This window comes from Calypte anna, chromosome 5A, assembly GCF_003957555.1.
Source record: "Calypte anna isolate BGI_N300 chromosome 5A, bCalAnn1_v1.p, whole genome shotgun sequence".
Lineage (NCBI taxonomy): Eukaryota > Metazoa > Chordata > Aves > Apodiformes > Trochilidae > Calypte > Calypte anna.
This window is the reverse complement of record NC_044251.1, coordinates 2,073,874-2,094,098: the sequence shown is the minus strand read 5'-3', so window position 1 is coordinate 2,094,098 and position 20,225 is coordinate 2,073,874. Positions and strand designations below refer to the sequence as shown.

The window sequence follows — 20,225 nt, the reverse complement described above, 5'->3', positions numbered from 1 at the left end:
GATTAGTAAGCAACTGCTGTAAAATTAATAGTCCTGGGAATTTTATAATGTTATCATATTTTGCTTCAGTTTTGAAAAATAACTTCCTGGAGGACTGTCATTCCCAGAAGCTGCATCAGCTCTCAGTGCCAGAGATGAGCTCACCCTGCAGCAGCTCTTCAGCACTGTTCAGAAGTACAAAATCTGTACTTTGGACAAGTAAATGTAACCCTGGAAGCATAGATGTGTCAGACTGAGGCCTTCACCTGTAACATATGAAAGGAAAACAACATTCTAAAACCTTTTCAGCAGTGGTTATTGTTATGCTTCCTTACATTCATACAACACAAAGTCATCACAGTTCATAGATGAAGTCTCTTTTGAAATATACAGATATTTAATTAGCTTGCTTTGGCTACTACCCTGTGATTCTCTTCCTTCCAAGAAGTCTGTAGTTACAACAGAAGGGTCTTCAGATTTAAGAATAAAAAGCATTTTTTCACAGAACAGCCTGCTGAAATGAAATCAAAACTGACAGACTGAAGGAAACCAAACAGGGCAATGCATGGTGTTCAACATCCAAGAATTAAGATGCTGAAACTTCAGTGTAGGAAGAGGTCAGTATCAAGGGTGGAAGGAAACAGGAAAGCATCAGGGTGATACCATCCCCTCCAACTACCATATGTATTTATGTTCAATTAGACAAACACATAAATAAGCCCTAAATTCAATGGAGGACCTTCTGTTCCTAATTAAAACTGATTCTATTTTAACAGAGCAGCAATGGCAATACTAATGGTCTCACTGTAAAAAAAAAATACTCTTCATAGAACAACTTAGGTTGGAAGGGACCTTAAGAGATCATCTACTCCACCTCCCTGCCATGGGCAGGGACACCTCTCACCAAGGGTTGCTCAAAGCCTCACCCAACCTGGCCTTGAACACCTCCAGGGAGGGGGCATCTCTGGGCAACCTGTTCCAGAGTCTCACCTCTCTTGTACTAAAGAGTTTCTTCCTAATATCCAGTCTAAACCTCTTCTCCTTCAGATCAAAGCCACCTCCCCTTGTCCCATCACTGGACACTCATGAAAAGTCCCTCTCCAGCCTCCCTGCAGGTTCCCTTAACACACTGGAAGGCAGCAATAAGGTGCCCCCCAGAGTCTTCTCTTCTTCAGGCTGAACAATCCCAGCTGCAGATTGGTTGCAGATGGGACTGAAACTGAAATGGGTTCCAAGTGCTCTGAAAATAGGGGATACAGTTCTACAATACAGAGAAACAGATGCATCAATCAATAGAAATTTGTTCCAGATGGCAAAATGGAAATATTTCTGTTATTAAAGACCTTTAATTCCAGAAACTGATTTTTTTCATTGCAATTCTCTGTAAAAATGAGAAGAGTTAAATTTCAAAATGATCAGTCAGATTCTCAGGGCAAGCTTATCCTAGTACATTAAAAATTCCTAGAGAAGTTACTGGGCACTGAGACAAACCAGCCTGGGAATGCTGCACATTTCCACTAGGAAATTGTTTTAATAAGCAAAAGCAGGTGGCTGCATAAAACACTGCTTATGGGAAATCATTCCTAGGATGTTCTAACTTCCAAACCAATGCCCACAAAACACTTGCAAGTGTGCTAGCTGGCAACTACCAAAATCATGTCAAAGAACATATAACTCATTTCCAGTATAAATTGGTGCATTCCTGTTTCAGATTCTATTCAGTTTATTAGCACAGGTTCTGCCTTAGCATCTCAGAATCTCTGCTTTCAGTACATACAAAACAACAAAATGGTTTACTTAAGAAAACAGAAATTAATGTAAGTAAAAACTTGCAGTTAAGAGACAGAATCCACTTATTTTTCACAAAGCAGCAGTCATTTTCACTTAGAAACTGAGACGATCTGTTTTCCAATATTGCCTCCACTCATCATGGACTGGAAAGCAGCTTCAAGAGAAATAATGAAATAAATCAGTGTCATGCAGAATGTGCCAAGATACTTTCAAAAAAGAAGCCAATGTATTAAACACCTCCCCAAATTCAGATGGAAAAAAGTCTGTAATAAACCATGAAGGGCAGTTTTGTGTGATCATTTTAAAAGCTGATTTGTAAGCAACTGTTTAGCCCATACACAAGGTAACAATTAGATCTGCTGCCTCAGGGATATGCCATACAAACACCAAACATTGACTGGAGACCACATAAATGCTGTGTCCCCCACAAACTTCTGTGAAAGGAAAAGGTTTATATATATTCTAGGTAATACAATAAATGACAGAGGCTGGTGCAAATTAATAAATCTGAGTAAATCAAGTACAAAATATGACTGCTTTGATTAAATTCCTTCAAATTTGATCAAATTCCTTCAAAATAGTTACTTATACCAGCAAGTAGCAATGATTAGAATAAAATAAATCTATACGGTTTGATTATCAGTTCTAGTGGTTCCAACCCTGTGGGACTAAAGAGTAGATGGACTAAATCACACTCTTCCCTTTTACTTGAAAGAGAAGCATTTTTATGGAACATCTTGAATCACCTTGCTCTCCAGCACTGTCCCACTGGAATCACAAGGTCCCCTTCATCTTTGTGTTTTCTGTGTTATAGATTTTTTTAGTCTATTTTTCTAGAGTATTTTGTTTCTTTAAAAGAAATTATTTCCTACTTTGTTAAGCAATTGCCAATATGCTTTTCCTTTTCTTGTGTGTGCTTTTCAGTTTATTTTTTCTGTTAGGAAATGCAGTAACAAACTAAATACCCAAACATAGTTTGTTTTTTTTTAAAGGCTAAGTTCCAGGTCTCCAAAATATCATTTTCTTTCAAGTTCTAAGAAATGAGCAGTGCCTTAAACCCGTGACTATCATCAGCTGCTGAGGTAGAAGTTTAAGAATTCACTCCCTATCCCCCTAGTAAAACAAACAAACAATCTTAAAATCTATATTCAACAGGGGGGTTTAACATAAAATCTCTCACATAACTTTTTAAAACCTTATGAAAAGTTTTATTATAAACATAATATTTTAGATAAAATAGAAAAATGTGAACTGGGAAATTAAACAAAGGGGGTAGTAAACCTATTCTGTATTTAATCAGATTATTATTCATAGAAAATCAAGTGAAAATCTTACCACCAATGTTTGCTAAGCCTTCTACCACTGTCTCTCTGACCTGTCAAGGCAAACAAGTCCTTTTAGCTTTCTTCAGAGTTCAACATTTCTTAGAAACATGCCACAAAACTTCCACAGAAACTAAAAAAATCTCAAGGATTGGCTAGCTACAATGGGCAGGGGTCTGCTTGGGCCTGATTTCAAGAGTAGTGAATCCTTTCAGATAAACCTGCAGGCAATTTAATTTAATCTAATTTAATGAGAATTAGAATATCCCTGCCCCTGCCAAAATGTCAAGTCTCAAGGTTTTTCCTAGAAATATTTAAGGATCACCTGAAGAATCAGAAACTCATTTAATGACAGACCTCACAGGGATGGGATGGATAAAGCACCTATCACAAAAAAATAAATGGTGATTATAAGATTGAAAGAGAATATCAGACAAGATCCCCAGAAGCCTTCAGGGCAGTAACCACAAATTTTAAAGTGAGTGTATTTGAAGGTTTGATTCCTTAAAGCCAAAGAAACACTTGCAGTCTGTACTGAAAGAAATACACACATCAGCAGCATGTAATTACAGAAATCTGTCATATTACAGTCACAGCCTCAGCAGGTATCTCCTAAAACACTGCTCCCTAATAAGCTTTCAAGTATGCTCAAGTGTTAGAAAGAAAATCTGTTCGAATCTGAGGCATGGTAAGAGAGCCAAGGACAAAGCAATTGGACTTCTTGTAGTCAGAGCATGATCTAAGGAGACAGTATCACAGGCCACAGGTTAGATTTAAAGTTCCTACCTTCAGTTTACCCTCTTGGATCCACTGGCAGAGCTGTAATATACAAGCTTCTTGTTTGTCCATATAGTTCAACACTAAGAATCTCTCCCTGTGAAAAAAAAAAAAAGAGTGAGCCTTGACTTAAGAAAGCTTGGTAAGCATGTTTTGAAATCTTTACACATCTTTTCAGGAAAGAGCATTCTTGAAACTGAAGGGTTATGAGTATTTACAACAATGAGACACAGCTCAGGGCTTTGCCAGCTGAGACAGCAACATCAGACTCAGACAAGTAATTCTGTTCAAGAGAGAAGAATAGTAAAAAATCAATTAGTATCTCCAGAAGTAGATGTCCATAAAATGCAACTATTCCTTTCATTTTTTACTTTATTTTCTTGTTTGGGGTTTTTTTGTGGTTTGTTTGTTTGTTTGTGCTAGGGAGAATAATTAGTGGGCCCACAACTAGATGGCAAGTGAAAATCAACTTTCAGGTTCCCCAAAATTTTGCATATCCTGCTGTCACAGCCACCTATAGCAATCCAGAAAATGAAACAGTCATCAAATCCAACAAAAACTCGTAGCAATGTACTGACTAAATTCCCCTTTGCCTTTCTACACCTTCCTTTTTTATCCATTTTTTAAAAGTGCAGACTACAGGAGCTGCAGAAGGAATTTTAATTAGAAGATGTCAACCCATTTGCAGAGAAATCAAGTCTCCCCAACATTCTGCAGTGCAATGAATGTAAAATCTCTTAAGACTTCACTTACATCTCTGCTTTAGTTACACCTGAATTGTGAGATTCAGAAATTCTCAGCTGTAAGAAAAATCTATGTTTTACATGTCTATATGGCACACATCTACAGTCTCATTATCCAATAAAACCCCAAGCACTAAAAATGCAATTTCAGTATAATCACTGCATCAGCTGCATCCTTACTTAATTTTTTTTTTTATTTTCTCACTGCCTGAACAGTTGAAGGGAAGGCAATCAGCCAAACACCTGAGAACATAACCCTGGCAATACCTTCCCTCATGGTGAAGAATCTGCCAGACTCCAGGACTAAATCCATCAAGCACAAAATATAACAACAGACAACTATGTTAACATAAAAAAAACAAACAACTTTTCCCATTTTTTGTGCTGATACAGACAAATGTAAGAGAAAAGATTTCCTGACATTGAAATTATAATTTCCTTTTTTTCTACATTCTGTTCCATGTACACATGGAACACTGGGGAGCCTACTGGGGAGCTAGATACTCTCTCCCAAACATCAGAGTCACAATATTACACAGACAATCTACCTGGAACTTGGTCACAGCTTCTGGAAGAGAAATGTACCTTGTGATGTTCCTTTCTTTCTGTATTTTTTCTATGTCAGGAGGCAAGGGAGGAGGATAAGGCACATCTTTGTTATACTGAGAAATCTGTCCACACAGGATGATATGGCTGTTCTGATTCATCTGTTTTGGATAGCACAAAGTGAGAAAAATTACATTCCCTGGTGTCAGACCCTAAATTTTCCAGATATCACAAATTTTTGACATGGGTATCCTTATTTAGAGCCACATTTCCTAGAAAAAGAATGGAATACTTGCAGGCAGGTCCATTCAACTCATTATAACATTCAGAGAGAGAAATGCAGGGCAACAGTGGATAAATAAATGGTATACAACCTATACATAATCTCAAAAGGAATCAAACACAAGGAACAGAAGAAACTGTTACCACATGCCCTCTTTGTCAGGAAGAAAGGGGCAATATGACAAAGAAGTTGGATACAGCTGTGGTTTTAGAGCTCCCAAAGATAGTATTGCCTCCTCTGCCTTGAGACAGAGTGGTTTCACATTAACAGTGAAGAGGGCTGGTCACAAGTCTTCATGGAGGCCCACAAGAGTTGGTTTTGGTGGAGCCAGAAAACCAAAGCTGACAAAACACAAGATTCCTCTACTGACAGACAAGGGTTTCAGACTATTACTAAGTCTCCTGGCCAAAGAAGCAAGAGACTAGAAGCACAGATTTTTCTTTCTATGACTACACTGCCAGCCTAGCCCAAGAGACAGACACTGACTTCAAATACCTGATTTCTCCTGGGACCAGGATCACCACCTGGATTAGATCAATGAAGAGGAAATGACTGTATTGTGGGCTGGTCTCCAGTATTAATTAATTGAAAGCTAGGCATGCAGTCAACAAGGAGTAGAATCAACCCCACAGTTTAATCACCTGGCTTATAACTGTATCACTGATGTCTCCACCAACATTGTCAAAGTAAACATCCACACCATCTGGGCAGAGTTCACGGAGCTGTTCTGCCACATTCCCCTTCTTGTAATTGATAGCAGCATCAAACCCCATTTCTTGGACCAAAATGGAGCACTTTTCATCTGTGCCAGCAATCCCCACCACTCTGGAGCAGCCCTCTAGATGGCCAATCTGTAGGGGCACAGTTAGGAAAAAAAAACCCCAAACTAAATAAATAAACAAAACAAAAACAAAAAACAAAGAATAGAGAAGTTAGATTATTCATCTGGATAAAGGTTCCAGTGGGAGGAAGGGGGCCTGAAGGCAGCAAAGTTCATTCCACACTCCCATCTCATGTTACACAGTTGCCTCCTCTCATTCCCCCCTCACACCAAGAGAATGGGCAGGCAGAAGCAAAATTTGCCACCTTCCCAAACTCACTAACAGCAGGAGGTTTAGTCCATGGAGCCACCAGTGACTGTCAGTACTGGAGAGCCAAATACAGTGTAAAATCACCACCTGCCAAGTACCATAACACAGTTGGTAAAAGGCCAAAAAGGCTGGACATTAATTGATTTAAATACATTCTTCATAGACTTGCTTATGCATTGTTTCTTCACAGCTCCTCTTTTTAAGTAAGAATCAGAATTTCTCTGGTTGGAAGAGACCTTCAAAATCACCCAGTTCAACACTCTTAAGTAAGGCTTAAGCTTGCTTAATATCCATTGTGTTTGTGTGTATATATATGTGTGCCTATATAGATGTATATATTTGTAGACAGGCACACAAATGCACTGTGACATGTTCTCCAAAGCTGAGAAGGACAGAAGGGTTGTAAATCTCAGAACCCTAAAGAACACAAGAAGGGTTTAAAGACACAAAGAAGGGTTTACTATGGGTTTTTTGCTGATGGTTTTCTTAAGGAGAAAAAAATTGAAGTCTCCAGTCAACCCAAAGACTGTTCAAATGGCAGCCTACTGTATAAATATATAGTAAATACATGTATTTATACCATCCATTTCATTTATGCTAGAGACAAGGAATCACCTTGGGCTGTTCTTTCCTCTCCTGGTTTCTCATGAAACTGAAGTTTCACACCTCAAAACTTTCTCAGGGAGAGCATGAGCCAAATTTGTGAAACTGGCCCTATCCATGGAGTTACAGCTTCTCATGTTTTCCAGTTATTTTATCCGTGCATGTAGTAACCAGGATTTTTATGCAGATACACTTGGTAACAGAGTTTGCCTACCTGGCCAGCCAAGGAGCCACATGCACCGGCTGCGCCGCTCACCACCATGGTCTGATTGGCACCCACAGCCACGTGTCCCTTCTCCTTTATACCCAGCAGGGCTGTCAGTCCTGTCATGCCAGCTGCCCCCAGGAAGTAGGAAAGGTGTCCATTCACAAGCTGTGGAATGAGCTACAAAACAGAAACGTGTGGTGATGTTAATTTCTTTTTAAAGTGAGGTTTTGCTGTTTGCCGTTCGGTCGTCTTGAGGGTAGAAGACTAACTAAGGGTATTTACCAGAAAAGGGACAATTGGTAGGGACAAGCTATCTAGAAACTCTCTCTACCCTAACAACGAGTTTATAGTAAGTGAAATACAGATAGAATCATAGAATCATAGAATTGGCTGGGTTGGAAGGGACCTCAGAGATCATCAAGTCCAACTCATGAACCACTGTTGTGGTTGCTAGACCATGGCACTGAGTGTCACATCCAGGCTCTTTTGAAATATCTCCAAGGACAGAGAATCCACTACTTCCCTGGGCAGCCCATTCCAATGTCTGATCACCCTCTCCAGAAAGAAATTCTTTCTAATATCTAACCTAAACCTCCCCTGGCACAACTTAAGACCATGCCCTCTTGTCTTGTTGAAAGTCATTTGGCGAAAGATCCCAACCCCCCCCTGGCTCCAACCTCCTTTCAGGGAGTTGTAGAGAGTGATGAGGTCTCCCCTGAGCCTCCTCTTCTCCAGCCTCAACACCCCCAGCTCCCTCAGCCTCTCCTCATAGGGTCTGTGCTCAAGTCCCTTCACCAGCCTGGTTGCCTCCTTTGGACCTTCTCCAGGACCTCGATATCCTTCCTGAGCTGAGGGGCCCAGAACTGGACACAGGACTCAAGCTGTGGCCTCACCAGGGCTGAGCACAGGGGCAGAATCCCTTCCCTGGACCTGCTGGCCACGCTGTTCCTGAGCCAGCCCAGGATGCCATTGGCCTTCTTGGCCACCTGGGCACACTGCTGGCTCATGTTCAGCAGATATTTCCACAGTTTTAGAAAAAGTTTTTAAACAAAGTCACTCACCAAAATTTAAATTATGGAGGTGTCAAAAAACAGTTGGGAGATAAGAAGCTTCCAGCAATTGTGGACTATCCCTATGTTAGCATAAAGGATAAAACAGCACTGTTTTATCAAATACTGTCATTGTAGATCAGTGGCAAAGGGTCCTAAAGGAAGCAGTTTATTGGAAAGTATACATTCTACACACTACAATAATTTTCTGTGTTACATAAGGATATTCTGTGTTACACAGGATTCTATGATCCTACACACACAATATCCCTAACACACTGTTGTGGGAAGACAGTCTGAGGAGGCTTAAGGATTCCATGTGCACATCAATATGATTGTATGAAATCCTTTATTAACAACTTGCACTCACTTTATATAGAGAAGTCTTGTTTACACCATCTTATCATGCAGGTGGCTTTGTATTCCAATTACACATCCCATTCTCATGGAACCTTCTTCTCACATAATTATTTTCCTCTTTTGTTGCCAATTAAGTTATCTCTTTCCCATTAGCTCATTCTCAGAAAGCCTCTAACTAGGCCTCAATAACCATTAACCCAATGTGGCCTAAATTGAAGTAAGTCAGGATTGCTCACAACCTGGATATTTCTGAACTGTTTCCCCAACACACTGTCACCTCTCCACTTTACACTTAATATTAAATACCCTGTCTTCTGTAGACATAAAATCTCAAGCTAAAGCTTTCATTAATATATGTGAGTGCAATACACTTAATTAAATATCTCTAAGGCCTTTTGTGTCTTATGACTACACTGTCATGGATCAGGAGCCCCCACTAGAATTAGAATAATTAACAATGAATTAACAAAAGCAGTTTCAGAGATACTTATTAACAAAAACAACTGAAATAATACTGCCATGTCTGGTAACCAAGAAAAAGATTGACATTTTCTTTGTTAAGAGGAGAGATAAACTGATGTAGGTGTTTCCACCTGTGAGTTAATCTGCCTTTTGAGAACTGGTTGCTTCAATAACATGGGCGTGTTTTTGACTAAGAAATAGCATAATTAGCCAATATTTTAAAAATTTAAAATGTTTTGTTAAAGAAAATAGCAACAACCAGGGCTTTGCATGCACATTACCTTTTGTAGCAAGCTTCCATCTAGAATTGCCACTGTCTGCCAGGGCCAGCTGAAGGAAGTCACAAAGTCTCCTGTGGCAAGGTTATCATGCTTACTCTCCTCCACAACCCCAATGCCCCCACCATCAGCAACTTCAGAGAGCTGCCAGGGCAGGAGGTAATCCGAGCCCGTGTCCTCATTCATTCGGCAGCGCTGAAAGACAGGGATTTCATCAGAGGCTCTGGTGGAACACAGGAGTTCCAGTGAAGCTGAGGATGAGAGAGGTTTAAAAATTCCAACACAAAGGGCTACTCAAAAATTTCTTGCAAATATTCCTCAGCTTTTCTTGGATCTCTCTTTCCACTTGTCTGCTCAGTACAAAAGGACCATTCTCACCTCCTTCAGGAGCAAACACATTCTATAGATGCTGCCTGGGCTGTGCAACTGAAGACAACTCAGCTTGGGTCCAACAGGAATCCTGAACTGGACAAATCTTAGAAATGTAGAATTGAAAAAAAAAAAAGCCCACAAGTCCTTTGGTCCATGCCTATGCACTGAAGAACAGTCAAATATATGTAACCAACCCTGACAGAGAGATCTTTAATGAAACATCTTGAAATCTGAGTTTGTTTCAACATATCTCCACCTATAACCTGTGTTAGTACTTCAGGATTCTTAAACTTTTCCTTAATTCTCAAGTTAATCCTACTTTCCTGACATTAAGGCTGTTTTTTTTCTCCTATCTCCAACTCTGCAGGGAAGCAATATTCAGAATTCTCTTTATAGCAAACTTTTACATACTAGAAGACTGGGTCTGTCTGGTTTTCCTCCAACCTTCACTTCCATTTCAACCTTCAACACTCCCTACCACGATTCCTACAGTGCTGCAGAATTGGGTGCAAGTGCTGGTTATGGCTTCATTTACTTCTCCTCTCTCTGTTGCCATTGTTTACAAAGTACTCCTCCTATCACCCACTTAAAAGAGAAAAATCTGACTTTCACATGTAAACAACAAAACTGGGAATAGCTAAATAACATTTCACCTGAATAATTTATGTGTTTTATGTGTCTAGAATTTTTTGCCTGATCATGTCCCTTGCTTGTTTCATCATGAGATATTCCTCCTTTTTTACCCATGCTTCCCTCAATTGAAAAATACTTCCTTCCATAGGAAAAAAAAGCTTACAACTGTATATAAAAAAGCAAAGTTCAGAAAAAGCTGAAGCAAACAAACAAACTATATCAGGGCTCACAGTCTCTTCATGGCCCGACATTCATATTCCTTTATATATATCCCAGGCACATTAATGCTAAATTCCTTTCCAATATAAGTCCATTAGAAAGAAAAGAATTACTAAGTTATACTAGAGAATAATTTTTCCTGTAATCCATAACTTTGGTGTTAAACATCATTACAGCTACATGATTGAGGGTATTTTAAAAAGCCACATTCTGGCTTAGCTCTATGTCCATCACCTACCATGTAAGGGTCCACAGAGAGATACAGGGTTCTAACACGAACTTGTCCTGCTTGGATTGTATCTGCTATTGTACTTTGTTCCAGTCGGAAGTTCTCAGCCACTGGCACTCCATTCTTACCTGCCATTATTGTTAAATGAAACAAATAAATGGATCAATACAGAGTTTCAATATGGGAAGGCCTTATTTTTCTTAAGGTAGTATTTTTAAGTAAGTTAGGCTGTATCTTTACTGAGGTACAAAGCTACTGACAAACTTTCATGTTTTGTGTCACCAACCAGGATTTAAATGGTTGTTCTGCCACCACCCAGACTGCTGACTTGTTGATCTGGCAGATTATACCTGGGCCACTATCAGTACTTGCACTGACCTCACAGTCTCCATGGTGTTTGCTACACACCATTTTAGGACAAATTAAAAACAAAGGGCAGGTTTGTCCACATTCCCAAATATTGGTTTTATATATTCTATGTACTGAAAAGACCCTTTGAAAAGAAAGAAGGGATTGGAACTTCTCTTACATAACAAAACTGATGTGCACTATTTTGCCAGCAGCAAATGACCATATATTTTAAGCAGCTAAGTTTTAAACTAAGAAGCCAGACTGAGGAGATTGAGGTTGTTCAGCCTGGATGAGGTTCTGAGGTGACCTCATAGCAACCTCCCAATATCTGAAGGGGGACTACAAGAAAGCTTGGGTAGGGCTTTTTGCATGGATGTGTAGTGAGAGGACAAGGGGAAATGGTTTCAAACTTAATGAGGGGAGACTGAGGCTCGACATCAGAAAACATTCTTTCCTGTGAGGGTGGTGAGATGGTGGAACAGGTTGTTGTGGCTGCCCCATCCCTGGATGCATTCAAGGCCAGGTTGGATGGGGCATGGAGCAACCTGGTCTAATGGAAGGTGTCCCTGCCCATGGCAGGGGGGTTGGAACTAGAGGATCTTGAAGGTACAACCCAAACCATTCTGTGATTCTATGATTTTAGGGCTATTTGGAATTGAGAAGTATACAATCTCCCCACAAAACTTAATACATGCATATGGGGCTTCTACAGCAGGCAATTTATAAACTCAGTATTCAAAATAAGGTGCTGACATCTGTAACAAGGCAGCTGTGTAAGTAAGGAAGTAAACAAACCTTCAAGAGTGTAAATTAAAAAGCAAACACTTTGAAACATGGAAAAGAAGATGCAATACTTACTAAAAGAAAACAAAAAATGAACAGCAACAAGATACCTTAGTACAGCCATCTCTTAAAATGCAAAAAGGACAAATGTCAGAACTAAAAGGCAATGCTTGCCAACCTTTCTTCCCTTTGAGTCCCTGCACTTAGGATTTTCTCATATATTGTGCATCACACTTTTTTTCTCACAGAAGAGTTTAGAAATCTGTATATACAGACTAAATAAACACACTTCACAATAAACTTTATTTAATGCTGATTGCAGCATCAAGCTATATGAATGTCAATATCTCAAGTCAGCATCTGTTTCTACCTGCAGCATTTTGACACATTAGACAGCTTTAAAAAGAACACATTTTTGCTTTATTGGAAAGAAATACATACCAGGGCGGGAATTCAGCACCACTCTCTCTATGATCATCCCTGCTTTGGCAGCAATTTCACACTGGATTTCTACAAAGGAAAACACATGTCCTCAGATGTAAAATAAACAAGCTTGTGAATAAGGAATTCCCTGCTTATCCTTTTAAAGCTGTGATTTTATACAGTATCACAGTAATGCTTTCTGAAAAGACTGGAAATTATAAAGTACCAGGGCTCCTTTTAAACTCATCACCACCCCCTAACAGCTGGCAGCAGATGTGCTTGGTTTGCTCTGCTTTCCTGCTGGCTGAGAACACTCTATTCCCACCTAAAAGACACAGAGGCAGCTTTGCATATCTAAGTCAGGTGCCATTCCACAAAAAGCACACACACACACAGACATCAACAATATCATTATGCAGGAATATGATAAAAAGTGATTGTTGTACAAGATGTTTCACATGAAATAAGAAGTCTCACTATTAGCAGTGTGTTTTATCCTAAGAAATGGTCTTGCCTAGAGATGAGAAGGAATCAGATCATCATTTAACCTGTTTTATTGAAAAGTATCTCCCTGAACTTCAACATGTTAAACCAGGACTGCAAATCTGCAGTCTTGCAACCCTGAGATGCCCAAGTGATTAACAGGGAATCATTCTAATTTAACAGGAGAAAAATCATGCTCCTACATGCTTCTGGAGCTAATATAAAACTATCCTCAGCTGAGTGCCATAAATAACCAAGCTTCACAAGAGACAAGGACATTAAGGAATGAAACCTGATAGCCCATGTCTTTCTCATAATGTTTATTTTGCTGACAAGGACAATATAGTGAAGTGAAGCTAAACAGATAAGCCTAGGAAGAGTACATCCTCACTATGTATCCAACACACTCTGTGAACACTGCAGAATACAGAACCTTCTGTTGGTACTGTTGGTGTTTAGATTACAGCACTCACAGACGTCAGGAGCTACAGCCTGCAGTGCTGAAAAGCATAATTAAAAAGTTATCAGGAGATTATGGGCATAACCCTGGCCTTTCCCTGGCCTCTAAAACCCACAACTGACTCAAACCAGAAGTGTATTTTCATAAAGCAGATATACTTTATGATTTTCACCTAATAAGTACACTTTTCAAATGTTAAAACTCTTATTTTCATAAAGCAGATAAGAGTTTTAACATTTGATTGTGTGCACATTTGAAAAGTGTATTATTAGGTTAAAATCATTCAAGAATTAGTTTCTTTTCACATTTTCAACACCTAAGGGTGCTATAAAAGAAACTAGAAGAAATGGATCCTTAATGTGTCTTTACAGAATCACATCAGACATCAGTAAAGAATAAGTGACCTGCTGAGTTCTTTTGTTGTTGCAGAACAATGTGGAACATTAGTCTGCAACAACAGGAAAAAAACCCAAAACACCACACTTTGAGGAAGTTACTACTTGCTGCCTGAAAATGAAAAATGAGCACTGAAAAATACAGGAGTTAACAGTTATAGAGAAATAAAAAGATTTTACACTCAAAGCTGATACCATCTTTGGAATAAATATACTCATGTAAAACCCCCAAAGGAATGATGGCCTTAGATAAATTTTGGCAAATCTCAGGTCCATCATCATGTTCAGTTACAGACTTTGGGCTTCTTTGAGGAAGTATTTTTCAGAACAAAATTCCAAATTCCTCCTGATAACATTTGCCTAAGAAAATGACATTCAAGGGGTACAGTTACCTTCTGAGCAATTGTCTTAGCACCTGAAAATTTGTGCTAATTTAGTGAGCATTTTATTAAGGTATCAGATCTGCCCAGTGGAGTTTCAAAGGGCAGCCACATTCTACCAACTTGCACACATAGAGAAGTTGGCTGAAGTTTATAATGGAAATGCTCTGTGCAGAAATAATGAGTCAATTATTTATAATTGAATATAAATATAAACCAATGAATATAAACCAATGGTGATCTGACAGCTCACATCAATCTGGGCAAATTATTCCTCTACATATTATTCACATTCAGATCAAATCTATACAAGGTGTTAAAAGTTTCATCCACTGTTTTAAGCCAGATTAGGCAGAATTTCTGTATAGATCAGGCCTTACAGAAAACCCCTCTGTCACAACTGATAACACAGTTTCTGTTGTCCTGAAACTAAAACCACAAAAAAATCAACCTGAAAAGGAAAAGAGACAATGGGAAGCATTTTTATTTTGCCTAACACACATCTATTTTTTCTGTAATAGTAGAGAGAAAAAAGTAAGAGCTCTTTAAAGAAAAAAGCCAAATATAGCAACCTAGTAAAAAGAAAAAGCAATACAGAGCAGAATAGAAAGGTGAAAATGGAAAATGTATACAGAACTTTAGATTATTACTTTGAATGCCTGTCATTCTGAGAGAACAAAAATGCTATTCATTTCCTAGGTCATTTTCACAGCTTTTGGTTGAGAAGCCTGTGTACTAATTTAATTGGAAAATCTTCCAGATACTGTGAGTGGGTAGGACAGAAAGTGAGGCTGGAAGCTGAACTGTCACTTATTGTGTGACAACTGTCACAGTAAGGTGCAACACTGGAGATGGACATTTGCTTCTAAACATGACTGCACTTCACAGTGGAAATCAGAAACATAAGCAAATGCTCACAGTAATACCATAACGTAGTAAGAAACAATCAGATTTTCCTCACATTATAAACAGCACAGAACTGATGAAAAAGAGTAAGTGGAGGCAGCATCCTATTGCACCATAAATTAAGGAAAGGTTTTGGAGAAAGAAAATGGGTTTTTTAGAAGTGAGACAAAGGAGATTTGTATCATATATATATTCTTTTTCAATAAATGCATGATGCCATGAAGGATGCTTTTGACTTCTTGGTTTTTTTAAGACCTGCAGGAAGCAACATGCTATATTTACTATATTTAACTGTATTCATTGTATTTAATTTTACCAAAAACCAAAGAACCAAAGTAGTTTTACTCTTTAAATCAAATGGAATAAAAAACCAATTACAAGGCTTAGCATGATTCTGTGCCAAGATCACCTGACCTCCCTTATCAGGGAGGCACCTTAATCAGAACAACAGCAGAACCTTCATGGGAGTCTCAAGGATGTTTTAGCTCAGATTTATTCTTATCTGTTTTTTCCCTTGCCTTCCTTACCTCATTTTTGCAGAGAGACACATGACAGCTTCTTTCAAAAATGTTAAACAAATTCCTTTCCACTGAAATGCTCATTTTTTTGTCCTAGGCTTGGTTCCTAGAACTTACTGTTTCTGAGCCTGCCCATCAGAGAGTTTTCAGTTATGTATATTTTTGCCAGAATGATTCACCTGCTTCCAAGTTGTAAAGAGCCCATGCCAGGTAAAACCTAGTAAAAAAAGAAGGTATCTGGTGCTGTATGTGGCCCAGGCAACTTGGAGGAAGAAGACAGTCAAGCTAAATGGAGGACAAGTAAAGAGTGAAGTCTTCTGAAACTCTGGTTTCAAAACATTTGGAACAACAATCCTCAGAGGAAACTCCAAGAAAGAAATTTCAAGGGAGAATGACTCTGAATGAAGAACATGCAGGAAGGAAAGCTGGGAAGGACTTGTGTTAGGAATCCCTTGTGAACAAGGGAAATGTGGCAAGAATAGCAATTTAAAGGCCAGTGAAGCAGGGAAGAGAGGAACAGAACAGAGATAACTGGAGACACTGGGAACAATGAATGAGACAGAACCAAGCATAACTGGAAAAGTAAGGATAAAGGAAATGGAACAGCAAATATAATGGATTAGGCACTAAAGTCTCCAACACACCCCTAAGAAGCTCTACATGTGAAGTGTTCAAAAAGTAAAAGCCAGACTCAATGTAGTGAATGGAGAAAAATGCATGCCATAAATAGATAAGTACTTTCATGAATAAAACTCATAAATCTAGATTTCTTAATGTTTCATGTCTGAATTCTCTGGTGTGAAGTTCATCCCATCTGGTCTCCTCTACATGGATTCTCTGTGCACTATAATGGTCAAGAGCAGCCTGCAGTCTTTTCCTCAAGAAAGAAACGTGAAAAATAATGACAATAGTAGTAGGATCTTGATCCAGGCTTTATTATTTTGCTTTTTTTATTTTGTATTCCAAGAAGCCTAATATCTTTTAGCTTTTTATCAAATTTGGGCAACATATAGAGCAAAAGTTCCAGTAACCATACACTCACATGTATATACACAAGTGAATTATGCAAACTTTACTTTCTCAGATCTAAGTGTCAGAAAAGCTGAAAGCTCCAAGGTTACCACCTATTGGGCTTTATTTTTTCTTTTTTTAAATAAATAGTTGTGTTGTATCAGAGTAGCTGAAAGTAATTTTAAAATACCAACACGGAAGGCCTGGTATTTTCTTAGCAGATTTTCAGGTCAGGAATGACCAGAAGAATGGAGATTGCTGCCAGAAAGGAAGGAGCAATCACTTCAGCAGAAACAGCACCTGATGTTTTTTTAAGAAGCCACTGATACGGGCTCACCCATCAGAGCAATCTGAGAGACTGTCCTGCTTATCCCTGGGTGTGACCCCAGCCCAAGTCAGAGATCACTGCTATCAAAGGTAAAAAAGACACTTAAACACTTCATTACCGCTTTCAGAAGCTGCAAACAAGAGTAATTCAGGAGGGAGAAACCGGGAGGTCAGAAGCCACGATGGATTTCACTGGTAGGTGAGGCACCTGATGTCTGAGCTAAGGAGGAATCCCAGAGGAGAAGATCCCTCCCTTCACCCGGCAAAGCTGAACTCAGCCCTGGAACCCGGGCACTGCCCAAACCCCTCAGAGCGGAGCTCCTGCCCCGACCAATCGCTCAGCCCCGAGGTGATGGTGACTGCGGGGAATGCGGGCAGGGGTCGGCTCGGCTCCTATCCTGCCCTGTCCTGTCCTGTCCTGTCCTGCCCTGCCTCGCCAGGAGGAGCTCGGCGGCCGCTGCCACCTTCTCCTCCCTCCCTCCCCAAGCAGAACATGGCCGCAGCCCTCCCCAGTTTTACCGCTGTTTCCGAGCCACACTCTCTCCACGGGGGCGGGGGACACACACCGGAGCGTCCCACAAGACCCCCGGGGCCTCTCCGCCCGGCGGAGCTACGCTACCCCCGCGGTAGCCTCATCACTCCCGGTGAGGGCGGGCGGCCGAGGCCACCACACACCCCTGACCCCGACCCCGCTCACCTTGACCGGCAGCCTTCCCGCACCCTCCCTACGGGGCGTCCCCGCCTCTGCCCCGCGGTGCGCATGCGCGCAGAGCCCTTGCACAAGGGCAGCCTAAGCACGGCTGCCAGCGCCTCGGCCCGCCCTAGAGCCAGCCCAGCCCGGCCCGGTCCGGCCCGGCCAGGTTGCTGGGGAGCCGTACTGGGTGGCGATCGCCTCCCGCTGGCTGCAGGTTTCCAGTTTTGCCCCTTCATTTCGCCGGAAGTTGGCCCGAAGGAATGTGGGCCCCGGGGTGCTCTGGTTGCGGGTGCTGGTGCTAATGGGTGGTGGTGGTGCTGGTGGATGGTACTGGTGGTGCTGATGGGTGCTGGTGCTGATGCTGATGCTGGTGGGTGGTACTGGTGGTGGTGCTGGTGGTGGTGATGGGTGCTGGTGCTGATGCTGGTGGGTGGTGCTAGTGCTGATGGGTGCTGGTACTGATGCTGATGCTGGTGGGTGGTAGTGGTGCTGGTGGGTGGTACTGGTGGTGGTGCTGGTGGTGCTGATGGGTGCTGGTGCTGATGCTGATGCTGGTGGGTGGTGCTAGTGCTGATGGGTGCTGGTACTGATGGGTGCTGTTTCTGGTGCTGGTGGTCCAAACACCGAGAGAGATCTCGGTGCTTGTCCGGGTGGGTGAGGCGGTGCTGCAGGATGTGGCACAGTGCTGTGCTGCAGCCTCACGGATTTCTGTCAAGCCGCCGCTGTGTTCAAGGCAATGTCACTTGTGTGTGTGTTTGCTCTTCTCGAATGCAGCTGAGGAGGCATCTTCCCTGAAAGAACCTGCTGCGAGAGGATGAATAACTGAAGAGTCAGAGTTTTCCTGGGCTGGGGCTCAGGTCCTGGTACTGCCAGACGTGATGACACCGAGCACTCGCCCCACGCTGCGCTGAGTCACCGCGCTGGAAAGGCAAACAGGGCTGTGAATTGGCCACCGAGCCGGTGGAAAATGCTGCAGAGCTTCAAGTGGCCACTTAAGACTGGAAAAACTTCCAGACTAATGATCCTGATGACTTGGTACCAGCCTCTCGCATAAAGGCAGGCAAAGCCTGTTATGGTAGCTCTACCCATAGCACTTTAATGCAGGTCTAAGTGACCAGTTTAAATTGGTGCCACCATAACACACTAAGCTTCGTGTTTCAAGGTTGAAATGTCATTGGAACTGGCATGGTTTAGGGGAAAAAAGAAAAGAAAGAAAAAAAAAAAAGGAAAAAGAAAAAAGGGAAAAAAAAGGCTTTTAATAAGGGAATTTATATTTCAGGTTTTTTTTCCTGACTTGTATCAGTTGATCTAGTGACAGGTCAACTTGTTACTGGTGTAATCTGCTGAAAAGAAGTCTTCAGGTTTGGAGGTGTCCCCATAGTTTCAAGTGGGCATATCTGGTATGTAGGAGGCCTGCATTAAAATGAATTAATGAATGAATGCTGACTTGCCTCATCATATTTGTGCAAGAGAAGGGCAGCACAACTATTACAAAAATAATTGTTTCAGAAATGAATGTTACATGTCATTATATGAGCAAATAGGGAAAGAGTATGAAGTGTATTAATGGGGGGCTCCCTGTTCATTTAGAAGTTGTGTATCTCAGTGACTACTCATAACTTAGGGAAAAGTGGGGAAAACTTCCAACATATTAAATGGGCTTTCAGATTCTCTGTACAGCTCCACTCCTGCCTAGCACAGGGTGTCTTTGTTTTCTCCACAAGCAGGGTTATCCTCAAAGGTGATTGCAGCAATCATCTGCAGTTTACTGTTTTAACCCCTTATGTTCACCCCCACCCCACTGTCTCTTTCATTAAGTTAAGCTATTGTGAAAGAAGTTCAGGAGTGAGTTTAAAATGCAACAGCCATTCAGCACTGACTTGCCTCCTGGATATGTGTTCCATCCTAAGAATGCCTTTTTTGTGGTTTATCTTAATCCTCCTCAGACTGAGATAAACAACACCAAGTCACACTTCATGTGAAATGAAAGAATCCACCCATGCAGGCCGGTGTGGAATAGGTGTTACATAACAGGTATTAGAGGTTGTTACCACATACAAACAGGCTAAATCAACCTGAGTGTCATCATCTCACAGCTGGGCAGAGGTGACATGGGGGATGCTGGAAGATGGTTGTGGTCACTGACAACAAATGGATGCTGCCTACCCAGACAGGGACACTTCACCAAACAGATACTCCCCCTGGTTCAAGGTTTTCTCTTACCAATTTACAGCAAATTTGTGAAAGCAAAAACATTTCTTGCCCACATGGTGGGATTAAAAACACTTTGTCCTGTCTGATCTTTTTACAAAGATACAAAGTCATTTTGGATACAATATCATTAGCTTCCAGAATCACTGACAGAATGTAAAAGCAAAACAGCTCCCTGGTTCAGAGGGGTTAAAATCATCAATTTTAATTGTCAGTAACAATATTTAAAATAGAACTAAAAAAAAAAAAACAAAACAACATAGAATCTGGAGGCTTTTTTCTTTTTTTTTTGTTTTTTTTTTCAAATTGATTGACTGTTCTATTGAGTCCAGATCTTC

General features: G+C 40.8%; 1 protein-coding gene across 5 annotated transcripts; it reads right to left on the bottom strand.

Annotated features, from left to right (window-relative positions):
• Positions 1-1,678: 1,678 nt before the first annotated feature.
• Positions 1,679-17,757, bottom strand: PTGR2 (prostaglandin reductase 2). 5 transcript variants are annotated; one of them, XM_030452064.1, is made up of 11 exons: positions 17,680-17,724; positions 13,393-13,485; positions 12,521-12,589; positions 10,955-11,073; positions 9,496-9,687; positions 7,350-7,520; positions 6,083-6,292; positions 5,198-5,319; positions 3,879-3,966; positions 3,106-3,145; positions 1,679-1,924 (listed from the first exon to the last, which is right to left on the bottom strand). In XM_030452064.1, exons 3-11 carry the CDS (start codon positions 12,555-12,557, stop codon positions 1,860-1,862), a joined length of 1,044 nt encoding a protein of 347 aa, XP_030307924.1. In that variant the 5' UTR covers positions 12,558-12,589; positions 13,393-13,485; positions 17,680-17,724; the 3' UTR covers positions 1,679-1,859. The 5 variants fall into 5 exon arrangements, with proteins under 5 accessions (XP_030307924.1, XP_030307922.1, XP_030307921.1 ...); XM_030452062.1 differs by lacking the exon at positions 13,393-13,485 and having other exon boundaries at positions 17,680-17,757; XM_030452061.1 differs by lacking the exons at positions 13,393-13,485; positions 17,680-17,724 and adding an exon at positions 17,502-17,657.
• Between the last annotated feature and the right edge of the window lie 2,468 nt (positions 17,758-20,225).

Coding starts and splice junctions, on each gene's coding strand:
- PTGR2 (XM_030452062.1), bottom strand. CDS start 12,557: ATGATCATAGAGAGAGTGGTGCTGAATTCCCGCCCTG. Junction 7,521..9,495: donor ATGGAAGCTTGCTACAAAAG/GTAATGTGCATG, acceptor TCTGTTTTGTAG/CTCATTCCACAGCTTGTGAA. Junction 5,320..6,082: donor GTGATACAGTTATAAGCCAG/GTGATTAAACTG, acceptor TATCCAAAACAG/ATGAATCAGAACAGCCATAT.